Source organism: Uloborus diversus, chromosome 5 (assembly GCF_026930045.1).
Source record: "Uloborus diversus isolate 005 chromosome 5, Udiv.v.3.1, whole genome shotgun sequence".
NCBI classification, from domain to species: domain Eukaryota; kingdom Metazoa; phylum Arthropoda; class Arachnida; order Araneae; family Uloboridae; genus Uloborus; species Uloborus diversus.
The window spans coordinates 118,461,799-118,489,477 of record NC_072735.1 but is presented as its reverse complement, the minus strand read 5'-3'; the positions used below and the strand labels follow the sequence as shown (position 1 = coordinate 118,489,477).

Genomic DNA, 27,679 nt, shown 5'->3' with positions numbered 1-27,679 from the left:
CTTTCTGGAAGACAGATGCAATCAATAAAATACTCATTAAGTAATGATGATAATCCTTCTTAATGTGTAATTTCATCTCCTTTTCCATGTTTTCTTAATTTAAAATTAAATATTTTGACATTTGATCTGTGAAAGGAAAATGGATTAAGTGCCAAAACTTAAAATTTGGAAATTACCAGTACAAATGGTAGAAGAACATCTCATCTGCTTTGGGTCAAAAGATTGTAGGGGAATGTGGAGGAAATTAAGATAGCTGGACAAAGTAGAATGGTGAAATATTTACTCTACTTTTGTGCCACCTAACTGGTAATATTATATCTATGTAGTTACACATGTAGTCTATTCCAGTCAGGAAAAATAATGCCGCCAAAGATTATTGCATATGATAATACAGGCCATTTTTAAAAATTGATACTCATATTGTAATATTTTGATGAAAGTCTACAATTATTTTTGTTATTATCAAATGATAAAGTTCTTGTTATTAACATTTGAATTATTACTTGAAGTCTTTTAATAATCGGTTCAGTATTTATTTAGTCAATATTAAGCTTATTTGTAGTTGAATATTTTGTGCAATTAGTCAAGTACATGCAGGGCAAAGTGGATGGGGCAATGGGGCAAAGTGAAATAGTTTATTTCGTTTACTCTTTCAACCATTTAGTAAATAACTTCTGTAGGGGAGAGTGTTGTACCTTGGGACACTTTTCATACTTTAATTTTTAACGTCAATTATTTGAATCAAATTTAAAATCTAAAAGTCACATTAAAATACCCCAACATATTTCTAGGCAATATATTTTTTAAAATTTAGGCAGTTTGAAAATAAAATAATGCCAGCCATTTAAATTAAGGGTTCCAAGCTGTCTCAAGGTACAACATCCTATTGTACTTTGGGACACATCCTGTTGTACTATGGGAAAGTCTTCATGATTCTGGAAACAGTCATATACTTAAACCAATTTCGGACCAAAAAACAAAAAAATATATTTTTTTATGGTAGTGAATTAAATAATGAATAATTAATAATGAATAATGAATTATTATCTAACATTAAATATGTTTAAAATATTACATAAGATTAGAATATTGTTCCATGTTCCTAAACATATCTTAATTATTAAGAACCATGCATATGTTGTACCTTGGAACGTGTCCTAAGGTACAATATGTTTGGCTGTCCCAAGGTACAATCACCATGTGGTTTAATAAAAACCAAAACGATGGTCAATCTAGACGTACTATCATTATTTTCTCATAAGCAAAATATTTAAAGTACTTCTCTTTTATAGCAAAATAAAATTCAATTGATTAGTTTTACAAATACAAAGACAGAAAATGAAATAAAAATGAAGAAAATATTTACTTTGGAGTCATGAAATTTTCCTTCTCTCATAGAACCGTCAATTTTACTCATTTGATGCTAATTTTTACTATGGCACCATTGAGTGGTGAAGGTTGCTATTAGATATTACAAAAACATGGCTGCTAAAAATAGATTCTTAGAAATTAGCAGTGTCTCAAGGTACAACACTCTCCCTTATTCATTTATTAATTTATTTATTTACCTTTCTTCATTTAGTAATTCACTTATTTATTCTTTCATTCACTTATTTTCTTATTCATTGATGAGGAAAAATAAATGAGTGAGTAAAAGGAAATATTTGTGACGTATAATATAAAGCAGTGATGTTCAACCTTTTTACTTCCTTTTACAAAAAAAGGAAATATGTTTTCGCAAAATAAATTTCACTCAAAAATCGACCTTAATTTCCATTTTACTCACCCCCGAATGAATATTGAGGTTTTTTTTTTTTTTTCCGACTCGACCACAATCCATGATGACGATTCCCGAGTGAATTACAACGAATTTTCTCGTGACGTCTGTATGTACGTATGTATGTTTGTGCGTATGTGCGGATGTGCGTATGTATGTCGCATAACTCAGGAACGGTAAGTCCTAGAAAGTTGAAATTTGATACTTAGATTCCTAGTGGGATCTAGTTGTGTACCTCCCCTTTTGGTTGCATTCTGGTGTTTCTAAAAGGGTCTTCTGCCCCTTTTTTGGGGGAAATCATTGTTAATTTCGATGTAAACTGAAGTGGTGTTATAATTTGGCGGACACTTGATGATATATCGCCAGTCTTTTGATCACCAAGTTTTGTCGCCAACTTGGCGACAAAATTGACGATTTTTTTTTTTTTTATTTGGTTTCAATTTGATCACTGGTGGTGATATTTAGAGAGTAAACTATTGAATCACATTAAAAATGGCAATAATTTGGAAATGACATTAAATTGGAGTACAAGGAAGTCATGTAATGCACACATCATCAACTCTTTTTTTTTTTTTTTTTTTTTTTTTTTTACCATAGAGCTGCACCTCATATCAAATTGGACTCGTTTTACTCAAAAGTCCACTTACATCCCTTTGCCTCTCACTCTATGCTCTCAGTGCCTCATATGCGTTCTATCCCACGAAAACCAATTTGATATGAGGTGCAGCCCTATGGTAAAAAAGAAAAGGATGGACATCACTGCTTTTATATGTGTGTGTGTCACAAATATTTCCATTAACTCTTTCCCACTGTCCTTCTAACTTTTAAAGTGTGACACTTTAGCATACAGTTCTTGGGGAGTCCTCATGACCTTGGAAATGTTTAAGCCAGTCTTCTTTAAACATAAAAAGAAAAACAGTAATAACAAAAAATACAAACAAATAAATAAAAGAAAACTTTCTTTTTATTCACTGTTTCTTGAAATAAGTTATAAATGATAATTCAAGTCAATATTTAGGGATATTACATATGAGAATTAAGAATTAATTAACTGGTTTGCTTTTCTGATTAACCATATAATATTATTCTTTCTTCGAGCAACATTTTACATTCTCATCAATTTAATTTTCCATTTCGTTTTTCTATTTTTCTTTCTTGCTCATTTTTTTTTTTTTTTTGGAATTTTGTTTGTAACTTCTAAATTCAACAAGAAAAAGGCAACCGCATTTAAATGAGGCTTTTCCGAAGCCTTATACATTAACAGTGAACATCGATAAGTAATCTATTTTGTTCTATCAAACTGCATTTTATTTGCGTCTTTGTTCTTGCAAATCTGCAACAAATGTTTGTCTTGTCAACACTGAAAAAAATGCCTGTAAGCTCTCTTTTATAAATAAAAAAACAATACTTCACTTGATGTTTAAGATTATTTGTGCTTGGAAAAGTTTTAATGCCCGACATGCGACATCTAACGCAAATGTAACTGAATAATCATACTTGGAAAAGCATAAAAAACTTAAAAGAATCGTCCATTGTCCTACTACTCATGGGTCATTCCATGCGAAATGAGCTAATCAGCTGTGGCTGACATGTCACAGATTTCAATGAAAATTTTTATTTAGGTAAACCATGCATATCTACGAGGGAATGCAAAGTATGGAAGTGTAAAAACTGTTTGTTGCTTTGTTATTGACATTAGAAGTTGATGCTTACGCTAAGCCTAAATTTTCAGAGTTCATTGCTGCCAGTTTGTGACTCAATAACTCCATAAGTTATAAACGTACACTTAAAAAATAAATATTTCCGCATTCTATAAACAAATCTCTATTGGGAAAGAGCAAAGTAAAATTTATTCGGATCTTTTTTTGAATCTGAGATATTAACAAATATTGAAATTTTGCCAATTTACTTCAGATTTCAAATCACTCTTCTAGCTCTTTTAATGAAAATATAAGAGTAAAAATGATTCAGATTGAAAAACTATCTGTAACTAACTATCTGCTCTAATTTAGTTATTGTTTATGAATTTCTTGATGACAAAATCGTACTTTAAAAAATCGAAAATTTCAGTTTTTCCTCTATTTGAGATGTTTTTTTGAAGATGAGGGAATGCTCTAAATTCACTCAAGTTTTTTTATGTAATATATTGAAGTGTCTTTTAGATGCCATTAAATTTTAATCATTGGTATCAGCGTATTTTTGTTACTAGAGTAACTTGAACTTAGGCAAAATTTCATCAGTTAGTTCTTTTTATTGTAAGTTTAGCAAAACTAACCATTTCTTTCGTGTTTCATTTTCTCAAAAGCATGTTTATGAAGTATTTGCTAAAATGTATATTTTTTAAAAATCGAAATAAATGTTAGATATACTTGCTTTTGCATCATTGAGTCTTTTATCTAGTATTTTGAATTCTTGTAATTTCACATAAGGGTCAATCCATACAGGTTTCATACAGTGTAAACTACTCATTCATGTTCAAATATTTCTAAGTTATAAAATTAAAATAATTATTTTGAAAATTACAATATGTTTTTTCAATATAATGTATTATGTAGGGCACAATATATGTAATTTAAGAAGGTGCAATGAAGTTTTCACACTTTTAATTTCTGTTTTAGTTTGTGAATTGACTAGTAAAATTGCTCAATTTCAAAGACCTGTATCTTTTTTACAAACCAAATACAAAAAACAATATGTATAACATGTATAGTACTTGAATGGAATATTCAATTGGCCAAGAAATTTTATTTTTAATTCCATCCCCTTTTGGTTTACAGGGGTCTAAAAATGTCATTTTTGTCATTTTTTTCCGATTTTTGAGGGGCTGTAATCTATAAAGGGCGCACAAACACACAGCAACAGTTACATATTCTTTTTAGCATGGTTCCAGTGATTAGTTTTTGCCGTATTTAATTTTGTGTTTCCGTCCCCTACGCGAGTTATCCCCCTTTGAAATGAGTAAAATTTTTACATTTGGTCTTGAACTAACCTGTTGCCATTATTTTAATTATTAACGTACAGCTACGTAACTCAGCATGTAAGACTATCAACTTATGCACTTTAACATCAAAGCGTTAAATTAACTGTCATAAATGTAATTCAAATAGATTTTGGCCAAAATGCAAAGGTCTAAAAGTCCCATTTTTGACTACGAAAATCACTTTTGATGACCTCCAAAAAATCAAAGTTGAGAGAAAAAATAAAAGAGGTTTTAAACATCTTTCATATGCAGCTTTTAGGGATATGAATTTCAAAAAAATTAAAAATGGTCGAGCGCCACCATCCGTCGAACCTGTATGGATTAACCCATAAAACAGAAAGAAAATGCTATTTTTCTGAATTTTATTTTACGTTTGGAAATCAAAAACCAATTTCGAGTTTCTTCAAGCAAATAGTAGAAACACAGCTCTATATTCTTGAAAAATTTTAAAGTTGTCTGAATTTTCCCTCATTTGAATTTTTGTGTGTACGTGAAGGGGAAAATCGTCATTTTACAAAATGTCACTAAGTTTAAAACTGATTTTGAAGACAAATGAGTTAAAATACAACTTCAAAAGTAAGGTATTTCTTTTATGATACTTAGCACATTATTGGGTATTAATTTCATCAAAGCTAATGCATTCCTTAAAGATATAGATTAAAAAATAAAATGCTTAATTATGAGAAAATTAAAATATTTTCAGTTTTTGAGACTCGGTAAAAAGTTAACTATAATAACTTTGAAAATTTTACTGATATCAGATTGATTACCCTACTCCATAGATTGCAAAAACATATAACTTTTATGTTTTCATTAAATAGTTAACAAGATACAAGCCTTCAAAAGTGCAACATTTAGCATTGATGAGAATGCTGTTCAATTTGACCAATTTTCAATCGCATGTAACTATTTAAATAAAAAAATTTAAGCAAAAATATTTTAGATATTTTTATATAGGCATAAAAGGAACCTGTATACCAAATTTCATAAAAATCTGTTACCATGCGGCCACCACTTTTTTGCGAATTTTGCTCATTTTGCATGGAATGACCCTATATTAATTAATATCATTGTCCAGTCTACTACTTATAATGATCACGTTAATTTCAACATGAAGGGCAAGTTATTTGTCCCGTCACTGTGCCTAACAACGAAATTCAAATCATTAGAAGAAAATTGGCACAAAGTGCTGTCCGTTTTCCAAGAGAAGGCACTTGACTCTTCCCTCCGTCACGTGGTATCCAATGATTCTATTTCGCTGTTTTCGGCGGAAGGTATACTCGGATCATTGAATTTTGTTGTAAAAGCAGCAGTTTTTAAAATGTAAGAATAACTAAAATGACAACAGACAAATGAAGCAAGTGATGTAAAGATTACTAAGACTTTTTTGCTCATTAAAATGTACGCCCAAGTTAAGGCTGTCTGGTTGTCTCATTTAGAAGCGCGTGGATTGCTTACCGATCACCCCCGCGTAAAATGGAACTCTGCGTTCGAGGAGGCGTGGCGAAGTGCCTTCTCCTGAAAAACGGGCAATATTTCTTGAAAAGTGCTGTAGATTTCCAAACTCTGACTATACTATCTTTAATCTTATTTCGTCCTGTACTATTTTTTGAAAATGTTCCCACATAAAAAGTTGCGCTTTAGGTATTAGAAGTGCTAACTATTTTCTCCCTTTCGTTTCTTTTTTAAATTTCTAAGATTTTGCTCCTGGTAATAAATTATATTTAGTACGGGAAATAACTAATGCTCGTTTCATTCACTTTTCTTATTTTTTCTTTTTTTTTTCTCTCTCCTTCCCTCTCTCTTGTTTTATTTTTTTAATTGATTGCTCGTAGGCCGCGTTTTTAGTAAAGAAACTATTCACCATCTTTTTCTCAGTTTCCTTCTTTTTTTAGAGAAGTTTTCGGCTTTATATTTTAACTTCGCACACTTTTTCCTGCTTATCACAAATGTAACTTTCATACTGAAAAAAATAAAATCATCTTGTGCATTCTTTGTCCTTTAAAACCCAACAAAAATGGAAAGGTTCAAAAATAAGTTCTATACTATATTGGCAGCTTTAATTGAAGTTTTACAGTTTTACTGAAAGTTATATAGCAGAACGAAATTGACTCTTAGAAAAATTATAACAAAAGGTTTTTTTATTATTACTATTATTTTTTTTTTAATTAAGCTAAAAGTTTTTTTTTTTTAATTGAGGTTGAGAAAATAGTCCTGATTGTACGCAGGTTACAGATATAAAAATGTATAAGATATATGTTTGATTTTATTACTAAGAAATATATACATTTGCTAGCTGAGAAAGAGCAAAAATTTCATAAATAGTTAATGACTAAAGGTTTTCTTTACATGCTAGATAGATTTTATTACAACTCAATGACGTGAAACGGATAAGCTTTACTTTCAAATTCTACAACTAACTATCTATTTCAACATTAAGTCATTAGCAGTATTGTTTTTTTCAGTTAAATATTTCTCATTTATCAATCATAAAGACAAAAAAAAAACAATGATAATGTAGTTTTAAATGTTATAACTTACAGAAATAGCTACAACAATTGGAGATACACTATATGACCAAAAGTATTGGGACACTTTCAAAAATTCACATTTTTAGATTTCTCGAGAAATAAAAGACCAATTTCTCTGTAATTTTTTTCACATAAAAATCACGTGTACTCTCCAGCCACCATTTTCCAACAAAAATTAAGTCTACTATTCATTTAGGGGATGAACAACGAATTGAGGAAACAAAAAAAGGTTTTTGATCATTTTTCATTGTAAATAGCTGGGAATAAGCTATAAATTTCAGAAATAAATTAAAAACTCATCTAGAATTTATTTTTATATTTTCGTGAAAGTATCTTTCATACCCATGGAGACATAAGCATTTCTTTCAAAAACACATTTTTTTTTAAGGTTTTCTGCTCATACCACGCATAGTTTTCCATCAAACTTTACTAAACTTTCAGCATATTTGACAGCATATTAGAGAAGCATAATAATAAAATTTGAAGTTAAAATATTGAAAATGTAATGAAATATGAACGTTTAAAGCAAGTAATTTTTCACTGCGCATGCGCGAAGGATAGCAATTTTTAACCTTCATAGTCGGAAGCGCAGATATAACTTACATCTCAAAAAACAAATTCCATCTTGATATCTTTAAAATCTAAAAAGTTATCAGCGAGCTAATGAGCCGAATTTAATAATTCTTGGCTAGACGACGAATGGTAAGGAGTCGTTCGCAAACTGGCCACGCTTTCCAGCTATCGTTGCAGAGTGATTTATAAGAACGGATTATTTACGAACGATCCCTCACGATTCGTCGTCTAGCCAAGAATTATTAAAATTCGGCTCATTAGATCGCTGATAAGTTTTTAGATTTTAAAGATATCAAGTTGGATTTTTTTAATCGCACATCGTCTGCGATATGGCTTGTCTAGCACTATATTAATATACAAATGCAGTTATCAATCATTCATAAGTTACTCCTTAAACAATAATATCCCACACTAATAACTAAGCAACCAACTTGGCGAAGCCTAAAGATGGCAACGCCACGTGCAGCGTGGAGCTCCTTGACCGACTGTATCGAAGGTTGAAGCAGCAATACAAGGGATGCTGGGTATAATGAACTGTGCACATGCGCAACTATCAACGAAGGTCCACCTGTTCAATAGGGAAGTTTTCGATTTTTCAATTTTATTTTTATATGATAGAGTAACATGTATGAACATCATAGGTGAAAAAAATTTTGCGATACGATAAGTAGTTTTTTTTTTTTTAAATTAATTTTTAAAGTTCAAGCGCTTGTAACGTCAAATGGCATAGGAAGTGACGTCATGCCCTCTTCCGATAGGGGAGAAGCCGAAGGTCACGCATTCGACTTCGAAGACGAAACGTAAAAGGCTTATCTCCTCGCATTTAACTCCTTGCGTTTCTGGAACATTAAACCCCTCATCCTCTCGGAAATATTCGAATATCATCATTGTTGTTACATGAGGAAGATTATTTAGATTGTGCTTTAACGAATCCGGTCTCCATAGTGTGTTCAAAAGGATTATTGAATTTCTAAAAAATAAAAATATCAGCGCGCTCAAAATGTTCCTAGCGAAAACAAGGGATCTTCGGCGGAAGGCTGCCCATTCGCGCCCTGTGACGTAGGCTCGTGACGTTTCAGAAGCGCGCACTTTTGCGCGTGGATTTTTAAAAATTCATTAAAAATCAACCACGGTGTTTTAAAAAATTCGGCGATGTTGAATTTTTTAGTTTTGAGGGTCAATTAACAATATCCAATAGCCAAAATATGAAACATATAATAGGTTGCAACTTCCCTATTGTGTACTAATTACCTTGACGGCGACCGCATGAAATCTATACCATCCTGACGCGCGTCAACATGTATGCAATGCTGATATTGTAAGGTAATATCAATATTGGTATTTTAAGATTATTGCAATGTTGCTTTTTAATCTTTACGCAACTTTTATGCAGTATGAAACACGTCAATATTGACGCCGTCAGTATAATATGAGACAGAGAGAAGCAAAGGGATGTAAGCGGCAAAATTAAAAATTTGGAGATAACCAGTCACATGGTAGGTGAACCTCCCCTCTGTCTTGGGGCAAGAGATGGCACTAGTAGCCCTGGCAATTGTTGCTATACAGCATGATTTAGAAAAAGATTTCAGTGAAAGCCTACCTAAGATGTTATCTTTAAACGCGTTTTACTCAAAACTTGAAAATGTCCACTTTCATCCCTTTACTTCTCACTGCCTCATATCAAGATCTGTCAAGGTTGATGCAAGAAATTTTGCTATGTTATCTTCACCGTATTGGCCGTATGTGGACACCTTTCGACAACATGCCTAGCCGTTTCGACTGGCTCGTCTAGGCACTGTAAAATGGCTTGATAACGCTGGGCATTGATGAAGGTTCCCCGTTTCAGTAACTTGATATGCAGTGGGTCCTTATAGTCAAAAAAGGCATGTTTCATAGTGGACGATAACTTGTGTGACCACCTTCTTTTCTGCGTTAAACCACACTGTCACTGTGCAACATGAAACGTTGCGCATGCGTCAGTCTCTCTACCAATAGATGGTGTCTCCATACATGCAGTAATGTAGCATTGTCTAACGTCTAATGTGAAGTTAGACGCACTGACCTGATTTCATTTGAATGAACCTTATATCTTCCTAACAATCAAGGGTGGACTTAGCGTCTGGTTTTGAAGGGATTGAAATTGTAACATGAGCACAGAGAGTCTGGGGCTCTCACCCGATTAATATTTGAAATTGATATTCTCAGAATGACATTTTAGACTTTTTTGGTTGGGTTAGGAGGAGAGGCATGATCCCACCTTAAGATCCGCTCTTGCCTTACATTTTTCTTTTTACTTAATAATAAAGCTGAAAGTCTGTGTCTCTGGATGTCTGGATGTCTGTTACGCGCACAGCGCCTAGACCGTTCGATCGATTTTCATGAAATTCGACACAGAATTAGATCATAGCATAGGGGGGAGCACCTCGAAACGATTTTTTCGAAAATTTGATTTTGTTCTTTTTCTATTCCAATTTTAAGAACATTTTACAGAGCAAATTATCAAACCGTATACGAATAAATTACCAAATTATCATAACGTGGAACACGTAACATGGTGCGACGTGCGAGCAAATGAATATAGCAAATTGCCGAGAAATTCATCATCCATTATTTGCAAATATGCAGGCGAATCAAATAACCTTTTAATTTTCTACCGTGCGGGCACCGCTAGTTCTAAATAAAAAGCATAAAAAAATTGCAATAATATCCAACTAATTTCACAATATATATTTTCAATTTTTGAAGCTCAGATTTGTATCCCCATCAACAATGGTATCGAATGACAACTGCGCAAACGAAAACTCTATTATCAGATACTCTGATCGAGCGCGGAAGAGAAACGATAATAATATAATGAATTTTATCAAACTGCGGCCAGCCTGTCGTGATAATTTAGCTGTCTTTCGGCGCCAAATTCTTTAAAGAAGACCTACCACCAAGGTCGCGCAAAAACTTTAGAATCGGAGTCTTTTAACTTGTCAGATGAAAGCAGCGGGTTGTTTATTTTGTGCCTGTCTTATCTTCCTGGTAAGTTATTTCCTTGAATATTATTAGAATAAATAAAATAGTTTAGTTTCCGTTTGAATGTTATTGATGAGCAATGCACAATATTGTATATAATGCAATTCCGGGGTAACAGAGGTACAAATTGTTGCACAAAGCACCCTGCAAATCCTCCAATTATGTATCATTCTACGGTAACAGACGTATCAATTGTTCCAAAAACAACCGGAAAATACTCCAATTATGTATAATTCCACGTAACAGATAATCAATTGTTGCACAAAACACCCTGCAAATGCTCCAATTATATATAATTCTACAGTAACAAACGGATCAGTTGTTGCAAAAACACCTTGCAAATACTCCAATTACGTATAATCCCGCGGTAACAGACACATCAATTGTTGCACTAGACACCCTGCAAATGCGTATAATTCCACGGTAACAAACGTATCAATATTGTTGCACAAAACACCCTGCAAATACACTCCAATTATGTTACATTCTTGTTTCATTGCTTGAACCATATGAATAACATGGACTCTACTTCTATGTAATGCAATTAAATTTTTAAGATTTCCATAAATAATTTTTTTCTTCAAAAAGGAACGAATAATCAAAAAATTAAAATTGTTTCTGAAAATATTCAAAATTTAATTCTTAAACAACCGAAAACAGTAGTCTCTAACCTTATTGTAATAAAGGGCAAAATTTTTATTGCGGAAGAACGGTTTACAGGCCGCAAGAATCAAATTCATTTAGTTTGAAAATTAGAAGGAAAATCGATATTCAACGCACAGAGAAATTGAAGTAGCAAAGCATGATTAAAGAATACTGAAGCTTGTTAGAAAACACAAAACTGAACTAAATTTATCTAATGGTTTTTTTTTTTTTTTTTTTTTTTTTTTTTTTTTAGTTTAATGAGAAATCGGGCTTTATGTCCCTTTTGCTAACCTGTCAGGATTAACTTTTTTGTGTAATGAAGCAATTCAAAGAGAATTCTCATGATGAGTGTTAGGAGCAAGATTCCTCAGACTTGATTTCGCATTCTTCAATTTGGGGAATAGCTCCTCACCGATGTAAGTGCTGCCAGAAAAGGATGTTGTGAACAGAGTATCTTTTCTCACATGCAGCAATGAATAAAAATTCAATAATCCAAAGTTTACAGGAGGAAGTTTTCAAATTCCTCCTGTAAATCACTTTTACACTGAAATGCAAAATGTTCCATTCAATGCATTAGTGGTTATCGAGCTGCCAGCAAATATGTAAAGAGTATTGAATCCAACATGGACGGATGCGAGGGAGGGGCGATGTGAACGATCGCCCCTCTCTTGAGGGGCTCTACAGACAATTTTTCGACATTAAAGTTCTAAAAGTATTTTTTAGTCCATCTGTAAAAAATTTAAGGGGTTTCTTCCGGAAAACTTTTGGAATATTTCAAACTTGATGTTTTAGAAACGCGATTTTAAACCATCTTTGGTAACGTTAAAAGAAGGAATGAGATCAAGCTTTTTTTCCTCTGCTAATTTTTCAAAACTGCAGTTCTAAAAACACAATTTTAAACGATATTAGATTATGTTAGGGGAGAGGGTTCTGGGACTTTAATTTTTCCAAAATTGAAGTTCTAAAAACGTAATTTCGCCCCTCCCTTGAAGGATTCCTGGATTCGTCCTTGGAATGCAAATAGTTAGGTGGGCCATTGAAATCTACGCCGCAGGGCAAAAGCCGCCCTCGGGCCCGCTTGTTGAATTTCAATGACCGAGAAGTAGCCTCTATGTTCTTCATAAAACTCATGAGATGAAGCAAGAATCCAACATGTTTGAACTCTTTGTAGGACATTGTGTGCCACAGTTGATGCGTCTGTCTCAATGGAATTGCCCATACGTTTCAGATGCTCAATAAAAATTTTCGTCAGAATTGTAAACAATTAAAGACCTCGATGCAAGAAGAAGAGAGCTCCACGGTTAAAAACTTTCAGGAATCACAAAACTATTTTAAAAACTCATTGTTAAATATTTTTTCTTAACATTTTAATGCTTGTTTAAATTTGGCACTATAAAATCAATTTCAATGACATTTTCATAAAATATTATGTTACATTGGGCAGTTAATTCTCATGTATTCAAGCTGTCTCACTCTTGGTCCAAATGCATATACTACTCCAAATGGATTTTGGACTTTGAATAATTATTCAAATATTTTTTTTTCCTAATAAGAAAACGATAGGAGTCTTGTGATAAGAAACATTCAAGTTTTGAAATAACACATTGATTTATTGAAGAGGGAGTGAAGAATTTCTTACGGGAAACAAAGACCCCAAGTCAAGTGATAGATTTTAAAGCAAAGCATTGGAAGAAATCAGGTATCTTTCGCTTGTTTCACGCAAAACGTATCAACCATTCGTCTTTGTTGAGTCACGTGACTTGGAGTCGTAGCCTCAGCTTTTGATAACCCAATGATTGGACTGGCTCCCTTCATTTATATTCCTGGTCTAAGGTTGTTACTCTTTCCTTTTAACAACTTGAGAAATATTGGTTGGAGATGGCTTGTGCGTGTATAGAACGCGAGATAGTCTTTATGTTTTCTTCATATAGTTTAGACCTACCAGTAATTGAGCACTTCTTTCGTTTTTAAGTAAGCTATGTTAATTACAATTCAGATTGATATGGTTTACAAGAATTAAATCAGAAACATACTGATGAAAAGAAAATCCTTCTGCATCATTTGGAACATTCAAACTGTCTCGATGTATCTCATAATGATCAATTAATAACAGTATGAAGTGATAACGTTTCCGGGCTTATTAACCGTGGTCAAAAAGAAGAAGAAAATCCAAACGTTTCTGGAACCGTCATACACCAGTAGGGTTGCCAGACGTCCGGGTTTGACCGGGACGGTCCCGGTTTTCAGACAAAAACCCGGTTTACTTCGCGTCCCGGAAAAAGATAAATTTGATTACAAATGACCAAAAAGGTCAGAAAGTAATTAACTGTGAAGGATTATTTAGGATAATTACTTATCAGTTGTAAAAACTGACTTGAAAAATTAGTACCAAATTAGCTTGCGAGGATTAATACCAAAAAAAAAAAAAAGACTCCAAAAAGTCCTATAAAATGAAAGGTATGTATAAATATTGTTCAATTTTTTATTCTTTATTTAAAATGTTTTTTCAACTATAATAAATTGTAAATATTTACATCTAAGAAGTGAAATTTTCGAATTTTATCTGCTTACGTCATATTTTATTACCTTTGTTTTAGGTTCATAATTAGTAACCATTTATTCATATCATTTTAGAAAAAACTGCAATATAAAACACTCCAAAAATGAGCCAGGGGTGTGTACTCCTTTTAATACTAGCGACTCTGGGGGGGGAGGGGCGCTCTTGTGTCCCGGTTAAACATTTCAGAAATCTGGCAAGTCTATACACCAGTAGTTTGGGAACGCCATCCAAAAGGAACCGGCACCCACCAGCGGTTTACTTAAATACCAAAGCGACTGGAGCAGCCCATCAGTCACATCGAACCCTTCCACTGATGATGTCAGCCACAGAGCTTGACGAAAAGTTTGGCTTTTTTTTTTCCTTTAGACCACGGCCAATAAGCCCGGAAACGTAATCTCTTCATATTGACGCCGGCCGTAAAAACCTTAAGCAGTTCTTAATTAATAACAGATTTTTAAAAGAGAGTTATGTATATCACTTTTATTCAGGTGGTCAATAAATACTTTCTCCAAATTTCCATAATTAAATAATTCAAGTTAATAGTATTCGCATAAGACAAAAGTAAATGAAAAAAATATGCATTGAGTAAAGTGGATTTGTTCGGCACAAAGTATACAAGTAGAAAGATGTTGCACAATTTAAAAAGAATTTCTTGAACATGTGTTCTTATACCCATTTAATAATAGAAATAATGAAATATCAGACTCGTAAGCAATGCCTATACATTTGATAAATTGTAGACAGAATTTTATCTTGAAATATAATGCAATGACAAATAAACTCACGATGAATTTCAAATGTAAAAAGAAAATGTGTTTTCAATATGCGAAATTAAAATCTAATCACAATCGTTATCGTTGTGTATCATTTGAAAAGAATCTGTTTTATGAATGATAGCGAGCGATTACGATCTATTTAATGTTCGGAAGTGCTTATCTTTGTTTTGACTAGCTGGAAATGGTTATAAATCATTTAGTATTTATTCTCTTTACAAAGTTAGAATTAAAAACAATAGCATTTCAGAGAAACAAGTTATAAGTATATTGTAAGAAGGTTTTACACAAGTGACAAGTAAAATCGCCGGTTTAGAGGACAAACTCAATAAGCGCCTTTTAAGTCTATTTTGAGGCATTAGCACACTTGGTTACTAAAGCTGGGATGATCAATCCAAAATTACAATAATGCAGGCTTAAAACAAAACTTAAACATAAAAAATATATATATTACAACAAAAAATTTCCCAGAGTTTTCTTTCTTTTTTTTTTAAATAACTATTTTTTATATTTTTTCACCCATCCAGAAATTAAACCAAGTGCACTTAAAAAGGTTTTCCTCTAAACCGACGAAATAAACATCTATGGCAATTACAACACAAATTGCTGCTTCAATGAAACTTCTTGAGTCCCAAAACTTTTAGTTTTTTCCGCATTGAAAAGTAGTTTCATAGAATCTAATAGTTGTGCGTCTATGTATTGTTTCTTCCTTATCCGAACAAAAGTGTACCTTTTCTTCCTAATTGTAAATTATTTTTTTAAAAAAATGTTTAACCTTTTTAGTTATTTATTAGTCGCCTTCTGCAGTTAGATGGTTTAGCATTTTGTGCTACCCACTTTTTATACCATTCGCCGTTTTACACGAAGACTACCGCCTTAGGTGGCTGCTTAAATAAAGTTGGCGCCGATATATAAAAAATTATTTCAATCATTACTTATGTTTCTCTGTACTATCTGCTCATTTACATCTTATCCATCTGTGCATCGATTTTTTTCTTCCTATATATCTCTATATTTATTAATCCATATCTTCTATTAATTTCAAGAAACATTTTCTATATCTGCCCATCTACGCATCTCTATAAGAGTGAAAATCTTAATCTAATCCTGTTTCAACATTATTGCACCGCTAGATACACAGCACGATGTCATCCCTGTTTCACCGACACAAATCCCACCCCCCCCCCCCCCGGTTTTTCAGTTTCAATCATACCTTTTAATACAGTAAAGGGGGGAAGAAATTTGAAATGTCGGCGATACTAGGGATAAATCCACAGTACAACTTACAGCAATGTATATTTATTTCAAACTTGAACTGAATTCTTGATAAAAAAATTCTTTACTACAGACTTTTAACAATTAGAAGGAAGTTAAAATAAGGTTTGATATCTACAATAATACAGGGTTAGCATAAAAGAATATCCTGGTTTTAAAAAATTATTTTTCATAAACTATTGCACTTAGCACTATAAATGTACATAAAAATAAATATAAACTGTGAAAGTTTTTTTTTTTTTTTTTTTTCACTTACAAATGTTCGATGTGTGCGCCTTTCCTAACGCAACACACATCTATAACATACATTTTGGAGTGTTTCATTGTCAATTTTTCGTAATGTTACAAATATGGGATCTTTCAGTTCTTGCAATGTTGTAGGCAATGGTGGTGTATAAACACTATCTTCGACTAAACTTCATTAAAAACACTCACGTGGGGTTGGATTTGGGGATCTGGCTGGCCAATGCATAAAGGGTCACACCCCTGCACTGTCAATCCAGCTTTGTGGAACGTCAGTGGCTCAGCGAAGTGGGGGGGGGGGCTAAAAACACCCCCAGAGGTCTTCGTTTGAACATTGTTGCCATTCCTGATACAGTAGTTATTGCACGTGTAAGGACTGTTGTGACTAAAAAACTCCTTCCAGAAGGAATTTTCGGCTGCGCTAGTGCGAAACGTGCACGTTTAAACTGGTACAATTTATCTTTATTTTTATGTATCATTTAAAGTGGTAAATAATAGTTTATGAAATATAAACTTTTAAAACCCGGATATTCCTGTATAATAACGCAGCAATTAGTTCATTCTGTATTGGATAAAAAACGCGAAAAGCACGTAAAACATCAAAATATTGTTCGCTTTATTGAATTTTCGGGAAAACGGTGGAGGGATAACTAAAATTTCTGGGGAATGGAGAATTTTGAATATGCCGAATGAGATCCCAATTTTACCGAATGATAAAATTCGAGTATGCACACATATGCACATATAACATCTACTGCGAAGGAAAATTGAGCATCATTAAAAACAATTTAAAAATAGAAAAAAGGAATATTAAAGTAACAATATTGTCTCCTAATTTGTCGAATCAATTAGCCAAATTTTCCCCCAAAATATTTTTGAGAGGTCACAGTGACCTTGAGTGACTTCCCATCGGCCCGACGCTGTGTGTGTGGGGCGGGGGGGTGCAATTTCTTAAGTTCGCCAGGGGCACCAGACCCCGTAGTATGCTACTGTTAACTACCTTCATTAATGTAATAGGAAAATAAATGGGGTATTTTTATTCACCCCCTAGTCTCAGCCGTAAAAGGAACAAGATTTTCTTCATTATCCTTTCAAGGGCGCGACATTAATTTCTTAGATATCTATTGAAAAAACCCTATAGGTAGGATTATTTGATCATATAGACAGATTTTTCAAAAAAAAAATCAGGATTTGTTTTTCCGCAGAGGGAGGTGCGTCTATTCGTTCAACTCCCCCCCTCCCCCTCCCCTCCTCAGGGCAGAAAAAAACGTGTTTATGCATGTAAAAATGAACTTGAATCTTTTAGAATAATATGATTGAGTACATCAGATAAAATGAAGAAAAATGGTTCACGCTTTCAGGGCTAGCTAAAAATTTTAAAATTTGAAATAAAAATTCTATTTTAGAGTCCAACAAGAAATTGAGACTGATGATTTGAACAAGAAATTGCGCCAACGGAAAAATTTTTTTTTGTTGTTCTGCAATTTAATGTTCAAGGACTCAAGCGATTTTGATTCAAAAAATTTGGAAAAAAAAGAGAAAACAATTTATAAATTGGTGGCAACACAGCGCAATACCGCCCCTGAGCGTGTCAACAAACAGTCATGATGTCAAATTTTTCATACCCACCTACTCTGGAGACACAGCACAAAATTTTTTGTCTGAATTCTTCCAACTGGAAAATAAATTGAAACATTGAAATTGTTTCCCTGTACCACAACTGACACTACTTTAGTTTTTGATGATTGCTTCAGGTATTTTGGTGAAAGTTTAAAACTAAAGTGATTTATTAATGTTCCTCTTGTAAAAAAAAATACTGAAGCTTGTGTAATATTATAACTTTCAGAGATACGGAGTAATCAGCTACACAGCATAAAAATTCGAAACGTGAACAAAACGAACGTATAAAAATGACTGGAAAAATAATGCTTCAAAACCTGGCGGCAATCCTTGGGGAACTTTCATTAGTTCAATTGCGAAAAAACTCTTATTTTTTAGATTTTTTTTTTTCGGTTTTTATTTATTTATTTTTTATTTTTGTCAGGTGTTGTTACACACCGTGAGGAGTAAGACCTGTTTCCGAGAAGATGAATGTCGAGAAGACGAGTGCTGCATGACAAAAAGTTTGATGATCGGGGGCTGCAGGGAAAAAATATCTCAAGGTGCGTACAAAAAAAAAAGGATTTTTTATCTTTTGAACACGAAACTTAGAAGCATTTCTATATCGAAAGTACAGGTGTTTGGTCATAACAGACTAAATTTGGGTATAAACTGTCCATATTAGATTTGTAAAAACCAAAGGTTAGGGGAAGGATTCCTCCTCAAAACCGGCCCCGCCTTGTCTCTGGGAGATTTTTTTTTTTTTTTTTTTTTTGATGCCATTTTCTGTTTCAGATGTTAGCGCCACCTACGTACCTCTAGTTCACATCAGGAGAAAAAAAAGTATTAAGATAATGATTAAAATAATTAAAAAAAGAAGAATTGTACATAAATCTAAAATAGCTTTTTTTATTTTTTTTAAGAAATTTTCATAGTGCAAGACTGAATGAACAAACTGTGTTTTACATGAAATACAAAGCCAGCTCAGTCAATTCCAGCCGAGGACTGCAGTTTCGTGCTTATTAGCATTCATCAGCTAGGCATAGGAGTGACTAAGCTGGAGGTGGAAAACCTCTTAAGGAATCCAAGAGTGTCAAACAAACTGGTAGCAAATACAAAAATGTATTTCCGCCTTAGCCCTGGCTATAGGGCAGTGACTCACTGAATAAACTGTGTTTTGTCTTCCATACAATACAAATGTCAACTGCTGTCTATTCCTGGCCCCCAACTGAGATTTTCGACAACTTCATATCAAACGAATGATAGAGAAGTCCATTGCGTCGTCGATAAATTTTGAAACCCGACTCCTAAGAGAAAACTCTTCTGGTAGATATGTTCCCTCCTAATCCTCTCCGATCAAATAGTTGAGAAAGAAATTACTTCAATGTTAAACTTTATTTTCTTACATGAAAATTCATGGGAAAGCTAGATAAGCGAAAGCAAATGAACAAATAAGTAACCAGAGAAAGAAAAACCTGTAGCACATACATGCACGCAAACATGATTAATCACACCGCTGATTGAAGAAAGTATCTTTTGGAAGTCTTCCTATGTTTTTTCTTTTTATTGATACTTTATTAATTTATGTTTTAAAAAGAAAATTCTGGCACCAAACTATATTGATTTTGGTGCTGTCTAAGATTTATTATTTGTAGCTAATACCGAAAATAGCGGTCTTTTCCTAAGGAAAAATACCGGTTTTGCAAAATTGCAAAACATTACGAAATACCAGTATACACAGTGTCGTAATCACTTATTGGACTCTAAAAACGATCGGCAAATAGCAAATTCAAGTCCTATGAAAAAGTAAATATTCCAACTAGTATACAAACCCAATTGTTAAAACAAAAAATTAATTCGCATTAGATTGAACGTTACTTACGTTGAAAATATGACGAAAAAATCTTCAAGGTTCCAGTCTAATACCCAGTGTTTGCTCAGTCGTTTATATCCTTTGCCTTTCGAGTTACCCTCGCTTAACTTCCAAGTTCAAAATTTGATGAAACAAAAATTGTACTTGTATTCAAACGCTGATTGAGTAATCAAACTCTTGAATCGCTCTGACGTCACGCGCAAGAAATAAATAGTTCTTTAACTGTGAAATGAAAAACAGTGTTCTAAAGGAAAAAAATTGTAAAAATATAATTATTAAATAAAAACAAAAAACCCGACTGCGTAAAAACCAAAAAAAACTAAAAAGAAAAAAATATAAGCCCAGTAGTTATTAAGTACTACTGAATAACTACGCCATTGAAATAGTTTTATAATTAATGCACACATAAGACACATCAAATACAAATAATACAAATGTGACAACCAGCAACAGGCTTTTGGGTCCAGCTAAGCTGGTCCTAGTCAATTTATTAATCCCCAAAGGAGGTCAATGGCCCTCTTAAAGCTATCCACCCCCTTGCTCATTACCACCTCTTCCGGTAAGCTGTTGAAAGTGCCCACAACCCTACTAGAGTTGTAGTTTTTCCTTATTTCCAGGTCAGCCTGAGATTTGAACAACTTAAAACAATGACCCGTCGTCCTGCTTTCGGTGCAAAAATTTAATCCATTAACATCATTCATCTTGATAAATTTAAACAACTGAATCATGTCCCCTCTGATCCTCTTTTGCTCCAGGCTATACATATTAAGTCTATTAAGTCTGGTATCATAAATCTAAATCTGAACGTTATATAATTCAAAAGCAGAAAAGAAGGATCAACAGTCGGGGGATCATTCCTTTTTGACCAGTCAAGGAATCCCGTAAAACGTGAATGGGCCACGACTGCTGAGCCTTCTATTCTGCTTTTGAATTTATGATTTGTCGTATGTGTGTATCGATTATAAAACTATTTCAATATCGTAGTTATTCAGTAGTACTTAATAACATTCGAAACTACTGGGCTTAATATTTTTTTTTCTTATTAGTTTTTTTTTTTTTTTTTTTCGTTTTTAAGCAGTTGGGTTTTTTGTTTTTATTTAATAATTATTTTTTATTTTACACTTTTTAGTTAATTTTCATTGACTTAGTTATTATGTTTATAAAACGGTAAATTTCGTAATCTTGTCATTTTATTGAGAGAGTTTATATCGTGAGGATTATTAAGTAACTTGCGGTGGTCAAAACTACTGATTATTATTCCCTCTAGGGGCTCTGACTCGACTTAAAGCTACATATGCTTGATCTTTTGAAAAAACGCGCGAATTTAAGTCAACCACAGTTGTTATAAACAGCCTCGGAAACGACGTTAGTCTAATTTTTCTCGCAAAACTTACAAAGCATGTCAAGAAAATACACGTCGCGAAACTCAGTTCTCTGAATCCTGACAAAAACAAATGCAACATGTTGAAGAGGGAAAATCGAATTAGTAGTCTTAGTAAACAAAAAATTCAGGCAGTGGAAACGTTACCTGCATTTGTCGCACGCTGTGTCGCACTCAGGAAGCGTGCGACACGATCCAGAAATGACAATATGGCGACTGGTTGTTGATGTGGTGAATTTTGATTACTTTCATGTGTTTAGTGACACTCCCAAGGTTAAGACAAATTGATTGGCGTGAGAATTATCAAAATTGGCCAAGGCGTTTAGCTTCTATAACGCCGCATAGGAACAAATATACATACATAGACTCATAAACACATTACCCTTCCATTGCGTCGCGCACGCGCAGTCTGGTAAAAATACCCAATAATTATGAATGTAACTTTGCGTGACAAGTTCCTGATTAGTTGCATGGCAGAAATAATGTTTTCCTTTTCTAAAACTGTGCGTCGATGCCTAAAACTGGACACCATTGCATTGCATACTTTTCTTCAAAACTACTTGGAAAAAATTATCAGGTACTGGTTTTTACTTCTAAGAACATAATTTTTAGCAGTGTAGGGAAGAGTGTCTGGAGAAGATATTAATTCCGAAAATGCGCCTTCACTCAAAAAAGTTTGGGAACCTCTGGTCGTAAAGAATCGTAACCCGGCGTGACGTCATTTTTACATTAAAGCTGGAAAAATCTATCCTCCATTTTCAATATCTAAACACGCGAGACTTACGTGATGGCTTTATGTTGATGGGGTCCTTTATTCCACATAATATTTGTATTGCCCAGTGACAGTTTGAAGATGATGCTCAGTAACATCCATTCTGAAATCAGTCCATTAAAAATGCACTTTGAAAAATATAAATCCGTTACGCCCTGTAGGAAATTTAGCTCAATTGACGAACTATCGACGTGAAAGAAATGTAGTTCTTAGTTCGTTTATTTGAAAACAAGCATACCAAATTTAGGTACAAAACGAATTAATCTTCTCTTTTTTTATCAGCCTAACCTTCTCTTGACCAGCAAGCATAAAAGAGGAAAATAAACAAACAATTGAATAAAAAAAATTAAAAAATCAACACCTATCAAACGTAAACATTACCAGCTATTAAGGCTGGGCAATATACCGATATACCGTCATATATCGATAGATATCTACTACCGCGATAAGGATATTTAGATTTCTATCCGTCCGATATATCGTTTGAAAAGAAAATAGGGGCCTTAATTACGGAGAAATTAAAATACTGACTTAAAAATACATAATCTTTCATAGCTCTGTGTGATGGGTTGAGTGTTTGAAATTTCAAGATATTTTCTGCATATTGTTCAAGTTATTTAATTTTTAATTATAGTAAAAGGGAAAAATTCACAAGGCCGCCAAAAGTAAATGTGGGCCCCTTTGTTAGTTTGGTCTCCGGATCCTCTCCCCTTATAAAGGTTTCAAAACTTATACTACTACTATTCAGAGCGGGATCCTTCCAAGGACCCCCGCTCTCTTTCTGGCAAAGCTGACATGGCCTCTAGTAGGCGCATAAAAGCGAACGTTTATTAGTTAAGAAAGCATCCTAATGCAACAATAAAAAATTAACGAATTGAGGTATCAACACGATTCATAGTTCAAATAAAACATAAAAAATTGATATTGCGCTGAATAAAATGTTTAAGAAAAACAGTGAACAGAATATTTTTGTTTAAAAAAAAATGAAAACGAAAAAATTTTAATTAGAATACTAATGTCGCATATTTATCTCACTAGAGGGAGCGCAACTCATCTTTTTCAGTTCTGAACGAAACTTTAATTCCGAAATTAAGAGGAAACATGTTAACGCCCTTCATAACACACGGCACCATTGAAACGATCTGACGAAATCTCGCTCGCTAGCAACTCCGAATAGAACGAAACTGAAACTTCCTAATTTCGCCAGACAAGCGGCACATATGAGTTGACGGAACTTCTGGGATGCATGCACGAAAATAGGGTTTTTATGTAAGTTCTACGCATTAACGGATTTGACGACATAATTATTATAGCAAAGCGAATTCGAGCATACTTACGGTTTTAAGTTACTTCGGTAGCTCATTGCAGCTCTTTTGTTTGGTATTTTTTGACTTCAGTTTAAGAGTCGCCATCAAATACCGGAATTGAAAAAGTGAAGAAATTTTCGTATTCGTTTTTTCGGTTAAATTGCTTGTGAAATAATGACATTGATGAGATAATTGGTTTACTAATAATATGGATTTTGGATTGGATCTGCTGATGAAAAATTAATTGTATTTTTAAAATCAATATTAAACGTGTGTGTATGTATCGTTAAAAACAATAGTTTCAAACGTATTATATATTTTAATTAACCAAATAACGATTTTATTAATGCAAATTCAGTTTACGTCAGATTTTTGCCAAATATGGCAGAGAGGTCCTTTGATGCTCAAGAATTCCCACTGGTCAGTTTTCGTTCGCAATCGGAACCCCCCCCCCCCCTTCCACCGGGGGTTTCCTTTTACAAATTCAGTTTTCGTCGGATCTTTGCCAAATTTGGCACAGCGGTTCTTTGATGCTTAGGAATATTCATAGGGAGTTTTTCGCCTACCTATGAGGGAGGGGCACAGAGGTTCTTTGATGGTCAGGAGTTGTCATAAAGGTTTTCGCCTACTTATAAGGAAAGGGGCGGGGAGGGTGCGAATACACCCCATGAGGGGTTTTCCTTATGCAAATCCAGTTTTCGTCGGATTTTTTTACAAACATGGCGCAGCGGTTCTTTGATGCTCAGGAATTCACATAAGTTTTTTTTTTTTTTTTCATCAGAATGGGGTGTATGGGGACCACCTTCGAGGGGTTCGCCAGAAAATCCGGAATGATTATGAAAAAATCCAGTGATGTCTAAATTTAAATTTTGAGTCATAAAATTGTGCTTTCTACACATTGACGGGAAATGTTTGTGCTATTTTTTTCCCTTCTTTTTTAAACCTGGTTGTTAAACATGTGTCACTAGACGAAACTTTTATTTTCGAGGTAGACCGTGCAACGTCGGGTAATGCAGATAGTGACATATAAATTAAAGATATATTTCATAGTTCTGTGTGCTTAATGGGTGTATGGTGTGATAGTTTCCAAAATTTATAGCTGCATTCTTTAAAGATTTGTTATTAGTATTTTACTTAATGTTACTCAACTAAGAAGTAAAAAGTCTTAAAGCAAAAGCTATTAAATGACTAAAAATAAACTATTTAAGACGTCAATACGAAATATAGTTCAAAGTAGAGGTGCGACATCGATGGCAAAACATCGATGAAAGAAATTAAAGCATCAATGGTATTGATACATCGACCAAAAAAACATCGATGTGTTCAAATATCGATGTTGTGAAACATCAATCTTTTTATCAATATACAACATACATTTTTGAATATACTACACTACAGACTTACATATGTGATAATATCTAACAAATTTTTCTTAGTGGATCATTGAAATCTTTTAGCATTGCGTCAATTCGTTAAATTATTGCTATTATGACAGAAATGTCTAATTAAAGACAATAGTAAATTATATATATTTATATATTTGTTATTTTAAGCAACACAAAAGAGTACGTACCCGACGAATATATTGAAAATACTGAACCTCAAATCATGAATACAATTTAATAGGAATAATTTCGCAACATCGTGGTACTAGAACAGGACGAAAAATAATAAGACATGCAACGATTAATACAAACTTGCTATAGTAATAAGGAAATATTTTCAAACTAAATGAAACTAAAAGTAAATACATTTAAATTATTGAGACTGCTCAAATTGAAAGATGTAAACAAAATATTGAATTAAATATTTAAAACATTTAGCACTTTTGTCATGCTTTGAGCTATATCATTTGCACGCCCTCCTTCCCCTCCCCCTTCCAGGAAAATTTTGAATTAGAGAAATAACTGTATTTATTATACTTGAAAATGTTTCTTGCTGTTTTTCAATATAATATATTCTAAACTATAACTTTTGCACCCCCCCCCAAGAATATATCGATATATCGAAAATATCGATATTTGCAGAGAGATATATCGCGGTATTAAAATTCTGATATCGCCCACTCCTACCAACTATACATATGATTAAAAATAACAGAAGTCTATTCATAAAAAATTAATCTCTTTCATAGCATTTTTGAGATTAAATAAATTTCATTAACTTTTCAATAATCTCAGTTTTTATACATGCCCTGCGAAGAGTTTCGGGATTTTTGATGTTTTGAACAAAGTCAGCATACCTTAAAAAATCGTCATTGTTTGCCATATTTGAACATAATTATTTGTAATTGGAAACTAAACTGCATTTTTTTTCTCTTTTTTAGGACATCCTTGCATACCAAATACTGGAAAATCACATCTGGGAGATATGTATTTGATGTCATGTCCATGCATTGAGGGATACGAGTGTATACCTGAAAAAGTTATCGAAAATGATGTGGACATGGTAATTGCATCTAAATATTATCTAAACATAATAGTTTGACAAAGTAATAGAAATGGATCAGCAGTGAAAATTTTGTACAAAATTAAGTATCCTTTAAATTATTGAGTAATAATAAGGCAGCGAAGACAGCTTTTTTAACATCATTTTTCGAAAAGTTAAACATTCAAAAAGTAAAATAAGAGTCAAAAAAAAAAAAAAATCAAAAGAAAAGAAAAGAAAGAAAGAAAGAAAAACTTACTGAAAAGTAAAATTTTTCGTTCAGTCTGCTGTTCATTTGACATGGTAAAATGTGAACTAGCAAAACTCAAGAACTACCCGGCCGATTTCGCTGAAATTTTCAGTTTGTTTCTTTTAGCACCGGAAAGGTTTGCAGACCAGTTCGAAAGAAAGTTCGAAAAAAATAGTTTTTTCCTTTTAATTAAAATTTAGGCCTAATTTTCGCGTAAATTCCCGAATATGGGGTAAAACATTACTTGCACATATTAGTGTTATGCATCGTCGGAAAGAGCAGATTTTTCTGCGTTCTATACAATTTGTTCCAATTCTCTTACGATGGGAGTTATACGCGTTTTGAACTCGATTTCAGTGACTGCTTTCTTCATAAAAACTATAAATAAAAAGTGAACAAATTCCTCACTGTTTTCTCTTTGACAACATTGGAAAGAATTGAATTCTTTGCTGGAAGTCTAGAATTGTTAAAAATCAGCAACTGAAACCGATTGCGATGATGATAGAACTCATGCGTTTTCAAATTTCGATGTAGTTTTTAACAAATACAGTTTTATTAATGTTTTCCTCTCTTACTATTTTATATCACTGAACTTTTTTGTTTCTAATTCTGTTTTTTTTTTCTTTAGTCTGTTGAATACTATAATTCAACGTGCCAAAAATCTGACACAGCAGAAAGTTTAAATGTCAAATTGCTTCAACTACAGAATAGAGTTCCAAAATTTTTGAGGAGAATTCAGGAAACTGTATAAAAAATTTTAAGCTATATGTTGCATTGTTCTACTCGTATGTCATTTTATGAATTGTACATATACCATTTTAAGCTAGTTTTTTACTTTTAAGAAATAAAACAAAATCTTTAAATTGTTTGAAACCTTTACTGTCTGAACTTTCAGTACTTTCATCCTCTTTCATGGGTAAAAAACCATGATTTCGTACAAGGGCGTATCCAGCTCAATATGAAAGGGGGAGGCAGGCTCATCATTTGTGCAAGTAGGGGATCTGTCAATTGCCGCCCCCTCACCCCCCACTCCCGCAACATTTCGGAAAAAATGTTCTTTTGTGTTTGTGTATATATTTTTATTGTTTTCCCTATAAAACGCCTCGAGAATGCATCCTCTGTCCCCGCACTTCATGCAAAATTCTAAAATGATGAGCCTGGGGGAGGTACTTTTCTAAATTAAAACTTAAGGGAGTCGTGTATTCCTTTAAAAAAAAGAAAAAAAAAAAAACACTTTTTTTGAGGTGTTTGGGAAAAAGAAGATTGTTTTTTGTTCTGTATTTCCTTCCGTTACCTTCATAGCGGTATTAACCCAAAGAAACACCATTAACTTGCCTTTTTCAATGAGCTCCCAAAGAAGATACACTGGTGTGCAAAAATTAAGGACGAAGTCGAAAAATTAGCATATCAGCTGAACGAAGAGGCAGAGTGGACAGAAAGACCAATCAGGAGATTAAGTAAGGTGATGTACGGTAGCACATGCGCAGATATGCAGGCAGACGTAATGGGGGAGTGTCTGAGTAGTATAAAGCACGTTGTCGGTGTAAGATCAGTATTTCTGGCAAAGAGATTGCACGCCGTATAGCAGTTAAAATCATACCGAGTTGCTGCCTCAGCGAGAAATGGAGAATAATCAATCTGTTAGACGACATCTGGATGCTTTTACCCGAAGTCGAATCATTGGGAAGTTAG

The 27,679-nt window shown here is 33.3% G+C and overlaps 1 protein-coding gene across 1 annotated transcript; it reads left to right on the top strand.

Moving 5' to 3' along the window:
- The first annotated feature begins 10,747 nt into the window (after nt 1–10,747).
- LOC129222819 (uncharacterized) lies at nt 10,748–26,854 on the top strand. Its single transcript, XM_054857369.1, has 4 exons — nt 10,748–10,888; nt 18,423–18,540; nt 25,637–25,758; nt 26,616–26,854. Exons 1-4 carry the CDS (start codon nt 10,844–10,846, stop codon nt 26,736–26,738), a joined length of 408 nt encoding a protein of 135 aa, XP_054713344.1. The 5' UTR covers nt 10,748–10,843; the 3' UTR covers nt 26,739–26,854.
- Nucleotides 26,855–27,679: the final 825 nt, after the last annotated feature.

Excerpts from the sequence above, each read along its gene's own strand:
- LOC129222819 (XM_054857369.1), top strand. The coding sequence starts at position 10,844 with ATGAAAGCAGCGGGTTGTTTATTTTGTGCCTGTCTTATCTTCCTG. Across the intron at positions 10,889-18,422 it reads GTGCCTGTCTTATCTTCCTG|GTGTTGTTACACACCGTGAG; the intron begins GTAAGTTATTTC and ends TATTTTTGTCAG. Across the intron at positions 18,541-25,636 it reads CAGGGAAAAAATATCTCAAG|GACATCCTTGCATACCAAAT; the intron begins GTGCGTACAAAA and ends TCTCTTTTTTAG.